Source organism: Panthera uncia (genome assembly GCF_023721935.1).
Source record: "Panthera uncia isolate 11264 chromosome D3 unlocalized genomic scaffold, Puncia_PCG_1.0 HiC_scaffold_8, whole genome shotgun sequence".
NCBI classification, from domain to species: domain Eukaryota; kingdom Metazoa; phylum Chordata; class Mammalia; order Carnivora; family Felidae; genus Panthera; species Panthera uncia.
Window position 1 is genome coordinate 76,955,397 of NW_026057586.1, and position 6,598 is coordinate 76,961,994.

Consider the following 6,598-nt stretch of genomic DNA (forward strand, 5'->3'; position numbering starts at 1 on the left):
CAGTTGAAAGAGGACTTCTGTTATTTGGGAAAGGCTTAAACGTGAGGTTGAGGGTAAGAGTCAGTGTATTCATTCATTCATCCATCCGTCCGTCCGTCCATCCATCCAGTAAGTGTTTATTGAGTGCCCTACCATGCCCTAGGCATCCTGGGGTACTGCAGTAAGACAGTCATCAATCATGTCTTCTTGGATTTATGGAGGAGTGAGGAAGCAGGTCGAAAGAGTCCTCTCTGTGTAACGGCAGAGTAAGTGCAATGTGCCAACAATGTAATCAGGAGCATAGGCTCGTCTGGAGAGTCAGGAAAGGCCTCACAGATACAATGAGTATTTAAACTGAGGTGTAGGGAGCACATCTAGGCAAAAGGAACTGTATTTGTAAAGATAGGGGCTTCTGAAGAGCTCAGAGTCCATTATGTTTGGAATATAGAGAACGAGTCAAAGACCAAATGAGAGTAAGACTGGAGGGGTAAATAGGGGCCAGATCACACAGGGGCCTGTAAGTTTTCTTAAGGATTTTGTTCTTTATTCTAAAAGCAATGGGAGGCCATAGAATAGCATTAAGTGGTGGGGGGAGGGAAGGGAGACTGACATCAGATTTGCATTTTTAAACAATCAGTCCAGTGACAGGCAGAGAATGGCCTGGAAGATGGTCAGATGGATCTCAGGGGATGGTGTATATGTAGTTGCTGCTTTTACCTGGGCAGGAGCAAGTGGTGGTTAGACCGGAAGGGGGGATGGGATGGAGAAAGTGATGAAATTTGAGAGAGAAGCAGGAGGTGGAAGTGAAAGCATTTAGTAACAGAGTGGACACAGAGAATGAAGTAGATTAAGGATGACTCCCAGTCTCTAGTTTGAACAAAACAGTAGATGGTGGTGCCACTTATCTCTGTGGTAAAGAGGGAAGTTGAGCAGCTTGGGGAAGAGGGAAGGGAATGATCATTAGCTAATATTAGTCATGCTGAGCTTGAGGGCCTGGGCACCATCCAGGTGAAGATGTCTCTAGCAGACCAGATAAGCTAGTCTGGGCCTCAGGAGAGAAGTCTGAAATAGAGGGGTAGAGGTGGGAGTCATCCACATATAGATGGTAATGTCAGCCTTGGGAATAGACGAGATTCCTTAGGAAGAGAGGTTAGAGGAAGACGTGAGCCCATGTATAATGGCTGGAAGGGAGGGAGTAGCTGGAAAGGAGAGGAGGGAGGGAAAAACCAAGAAGCTGTGGTATCTCAGAAGACAAGAGAGAGATTTCCAGAAGGAAAAGGCAATCCATGGTATTAAATGCTGCTGGGAGTCAGGTAAGATAAAGACCCCTTGCCATAGAAGTAAGGAGCAGGATGAGAAAGTACAGGGAGAGATTCAGGGGTAGGAGAGGGGAGAGAGAATTGCTAGGGACATAAAGGCCAATAGGATTTTCGTCTTGTTCATCTTTGTGTTATTAGCATCTGCAACAATTCCTGGTTGGCATACACCAAGTGCTTGATGAATGATTGTTACAGAGATGGACAGAATGGGCTCCAAGTATATAGGTTCACAGTTGCCCTTGAATAAAAGGAAGGAAATGCCCTTTCTTCTGAGGCAGGGAGGAGATACAAGTAGGCATGATAAATGCTGCTATCCTTTACTGACTCCTTACCATGTGCCAGCCACTATTTTGGATATTTTTAAGTGTTATTTCATTCCTGTGAAACCCCTTTCACCTTTGAAGTAGTTACTGTTTCAACCCCAATTTACCCGCAAGGAAACTGAGGTTTATTGAAGTAAAGCCACTTGCTTAGGGCAAGAGTTGGCAAACTGTTTCTGTAGAGGGGCAGGTAATAAATATTTTAGTCTTTGTGAACCACAGGGTCGCTGTCACAACTACTCAACTCTGCTGTTGTAGTGCAAAAGCAGTCCTGGATGGTACGTAAATGAATGAGGATGTCTGTGTTCCAATAAACCTTATTGACAAAAATAGGCAGCAAGTCAGATTTGGCCCTTGGGCTATAATGTGCCAGCTCCTGGCTTTGGGGCTCACACAGTGGTAGTTAGCTGAGTAGTGATGAAGCTGGGATTTGACCCCATTTCGGGAGGAGTTCGTAAGCCTGGCCATATTACGTTATGAAGCTGCCATCACCTCCTTTCATTCACATTAATCCACTTCAGGAAACAGACATGATATTTACCTACAATTCATTAAAACATTTTAATGGGTTTGATATGTGCAACTTTGGGATGATGAACAGCACATACTGGAATATCCTCTCTGATTTCTAGGCTGGCACTCTTACAGAGCAGAGCTGGTACAGAATAACATAGTTACGGGCATTAATAATAGAACGCCAGAAAGAAGAGAAGATGGAGACGTTCCAATGGTCTAAACTGCCCATAGGACGAACCTCTCACCCACTGGGCCAGGGCTCATAACAATTAACAGAAACAAGTAGAAAAGAACAGACTTTCATTCCCTTTATTGGTGAGGAAACTCCCATATTGAGAGGGAATTGATACATTTTATTGGGAGCCAGTAAACCCTTTGGCATTTATCTGTAAGGCTGCTCCTGCTGCAGACTGTCGTATCTTGTGTCTCTTCTCCTTTCACTTGGGAAAATAAGAAAAGAGGTTTCCTCTTCAGCGGATTTTAGTGAAAGCTGGGTAGGATTAATTACTAGAAAATACCATGGAGATATGATTGTTATTTATTTTATGTTCATGTAATATACTTCTCTAAAGTACTAAAGACGACACTGTGCAGATAACTTCCTAAAACTATTCTAATAACATACCAAAAGTTTCTTAAGATATTGAAATATATTGCTAATTGTCAAAAATTGCACCAATTAGGGAAGGGAGTGTAAAATGGAGAATAAGTGTCTTGGCGAAGTGATCTGTGTAGAAACATGTGGATAAATTCAGTGTTGACAGAACTACCTAATTCAAGGATTCTAATCTCTTAACTTCCCAGCTAAACTGAGAGCCTGATAGATTTAGACAAAACCAAGCCTAAGACAGGAGGATCATCAATCTCAAAACATAGTCCCACTAATAGCCCCAAACCTTCAGTTATGCTCATTGAAAGGTTGGCATTTGTGCTGGCTGACTTGGCCCATTCCCCATACAGGATCAGTAGCGTGGTATAATAATACAAAGTTCAGGAGCTAGAGGGAGCAAGGGGCACTCTATCGGCCTACTTTATAATCTGGGCTTTGCCGTTTCAAACCCAAATGTGCTCCTCGAGATCATCATGGCTATCTTCTGTGGGGAAGAGATTTTGAACCACTAGAGTTTTAGATTGGCTGGCCAGCAGGACAACTTGTATGGCCAGCAGTAGGGACCGCCATCACTTGCTAGGATCATAAGTGTACTGTGGGATAGGCCCCAAGTGTAATGGGGATTTGACTCCTTTTTTTAGAGCTAAGGATATCTCAATGTATGGTGGTTTGAGAGTTAAAGATACATAAGTATGAAAATGGTTAGTCAAAACCAAAATGATAACAGCTACTATTTACTAAGCGCTTGGTATGCATCTAGAACCATGCCTGGGATGTCGTGTGAATTCCTTCATTTAATGTTCATACCAATCTTAGACAGTAGGAACTATTACTGATATTTTCTTGAGAGGAACAAAATGGGACCCGGAGAGGTAACTTCTCAAGGTAACACACCCGAGCGAATCGTGGAGCTGGACCTCAAGCTCGGGAGTCTCCATCCAAAACCCACCGGCTTCATCACTGGGGCACGTAGCCCTCTGACTCCTGCTACTGTGGTTTTAAGAAAACCAGTTTTTCTTAAGAAAAGAATGTGTTTGTTTTCTTAAGAAAGAATGCTTTAGGAATGTGTTTGTAGAACTTTGTAGCCCATGGGGCAGAACGCACTATTTCTGATTTCTAACTCTGAATGTACCCGGGGCCTCTGGTGTTCTGAGGGGGTCTGTTCCACTCTACACAAGGAAGCATCTTCCGGCAGGCAGCAGGCACTGTGAGCCAGGGATGAATTACAGCGTGTGTCTTTTGTGCCCCACAGTTGCGGCTCGATGAGGCGCAAGAAGCTGAGTGCCAGGCCTTGAGGCTACAGCTACAGCAGGAGATGGAGCTGCTCAACGCCTACCAGAGCAAGATCAAGATGCAGACAGAGGCACAGCACGAGCGAGAGCTCCAGAAGCTGGAGCAGAGGGTGTCTCTGCGCAGGGCACATCTTGAGCAGAAGGTACGAAAGCACTACTCTGGGTCGGGCCCTGGCCCAGGGAGCTGCCCTTTGCGGAGCCCGGCCCCTGCACCTAAACCAGGCGCTGTTCACTCATTATCTGCTGTTACACTCCTAGGACCCCTGAGAGGTAGGCCTGATCTCCATCCCACAGGCAGGATACTAAGGCTCCAAATGCTGAAGTTACTCGCATAAGTCTGACCCCACAGCCTAAGTAAGCTCTTTCTATTACCCTGCTAGGAAACCCTCTGCCTTCACAGCCAGGAGAACAACATGGGTCACCCGGTAGTTGATAGGACACATGTGAAAGGCACAATGAGCGGATAGCATGGCTGCTGAATGGTACGAGGAAGCCAGATGCGGATTTGTTTTTTTATTTCCAGCTATTTCTAAACCGAAAGAAATCACCAGCAGGGCTCTTTAAAAGAAATTAAAAGGAAGAGAAGCTGATATTGCCCCGCATAATAAATGTTATCAGAAGTGAAATAGTCATTGCTATAAATATTGCTGAGGAACAGGAAGTAGAAAAGATTTCATAAAGCATCTAAAAGCTGTTAAGCATTTATTTGCTTAACCAGTTATCTGTACCTTCTTCTGATACTTCCCTGAGACCAACGTAAGAGACTATTTTCACAGCTCCTGTTCTAGAACTAAATTGCTAATGACCCAGGGGGCATTTGGCTCTCTACGGGAAAGCAGCACAGTCTAATTGTGCTTGAGTGTCTTTTAGCTTCTCCTGAGCCATCTCCTGCTGAGACAGGACACTGACCCGGATCAGCCAAGCTGCTTGGTCTGCTAGAATGATAGGGCTGGCTCGCCCCAGGCGGGCCCCAAACATTGTTACTCTTGTGAGCAGATTTTAAATATGATGGACTAGATACAAGACGTTTATCCCAGGATTCTCCCAGCCTTCCCCAGTCTAGTTTACGCTTAGTTCCTGGGTGTGCGTTCGTCACACGTGTGCATGTGTGTGGATGTGTGTGTTTGTGAGCGCCTGCAGGGAGACCCCTGCCACTAAGAGCGGCTCCTTGCTTGTGCTTTTTTTCAGATTGAAGAAGAGCTGGCTGCCCTTCAGAAGGAACGCAGCGAGAGAATAAAGTACCTATTGGAAAGGCAAGAGCGAGAGATTGAAACTTTTGACATGGAGAGCCTCAGAATGGGATTTGGGAATTTGGTTACATTAGATTTTCCTAAGGAGGACTATAGATGAGATTAAATTTTTTTGCCATTTACAAAAAAAAAAGAAAAAAAAAGAAAAAAAAAAGAAAACAGAAAAAAATTCAGACCCTGCAAAACCACATTCCCCATTTTAACGGGCGTTGCTCTCACTCTCTCTCTCTCTTACTCTTACTGACATCGTGTCGGACTAGTGCCTGTTTATTCTTACTCCATCAGGGGCCCCTTCCTCCCCCCGTGTCAACTTTCAGTGCTGGCCAAAACCTGGCCATCTCTTCTATTCATAGTACACGTCACAGTATTGATGTGATTCAAAATGTTTCAGTGAAAACTTTGGAGACAGTTCTAACAAAACAATAAACCAACAACAACAAAAAAGTGGGTATATATTGCTTTAAGCAATCACTCATTACCACCAATCTGTGAAAGTAAAGCAAAAAAATAAAAATAAAAATAATAATAATAATAATAAATGCCAAGGGGGAGAGAGACACAATATCCGCAGCCTTACACCTTAACTAGCTGCTGCATTATTTTATTTTATTTTATTTTTTTGGTATTTATTCATCAGGAATAAAAAAAAAACAAAGTTTTATTAAAGATTGAAAATTTGATACATTTTACAGAAACTAATTGTGATGTACATATCAGTGGTGACATATTATTACTTTTTTGGGGACGGGGGGGTGGGCGGGGTGAAGAGATCTTGTGATTTTTAAGAACCTGCTGGCAAGAGTTTAACTTGTCTTCAGCATATTCTGATTGTATCATAATCATTTTCTGCTGTTGCAGAGGATGTGAATACACTTAAGGAGCTCACAGAATCCCAGTAGCACAAATTGGGCTTTGGCAAATCGTGTATTTTGTGTATAGAAGGAATTTAAGGAGAGGTATTACTTATTTTCATATTGTATTTTAACTGTTTCTCTGATCAAATTTTTTTACTTCCTCCTCCTATTCCTCCCCACCTTCCTCCTTTTCCAATTCAGTATTTGGAGTTCAACACTGTCTCTCAATCAGATCATCTTGATCTTTTTCTTTATTTCCCTTCCCCTCCCTGAGTCCCATAACTTGGTCATAAATATTGCATTATTCACACTTTCAAACTGTGTATTTTCTTACAATAAAAAATGATGAAAAAAAAAAGGCTTTACTTCTTTTGCATGCACTTTAAAAAACAAAACAAAACATTTTTCAGGTTCCAAGGAAGAGCATGATAACTGTCAGAGCTTTTAATTATATTTGT

The 6,598-nt window shown here is 42.9% G+C and overlaps 1 protein-coding gene across 3 annotated transcripts in view; it reads left to right on the forward strand.

The window, feature by feature from the left end:
- TAOK3 (TAO kinase 3) overlaps positions 1-6,032 on the forward strand; it is a 186,541-nt gene extending 180,509 nt beyond the window's left edge. For all 3 annotated transcript variants that reach the window (XM_049619876.1, XM_049619878.1, XM_049619877.1), the window contains exons 20-21: positions 3,997-4,179; positions 5,225-6,032. In XM_049619876.1, the coding sequence (XP_049475833.1) occupies positions 3,997-4,179; positions 5,225-5,386 (345 nt within the window). In that variant the 3' untranslated portion in view covers positions 5,387-6,032. The remainder of the gene's footprint in view (positions 1-3,996; positions 4,180-5,224) is intronic.
- Positions 6,033-6,598: the final 566 nt, after the last annotated feature.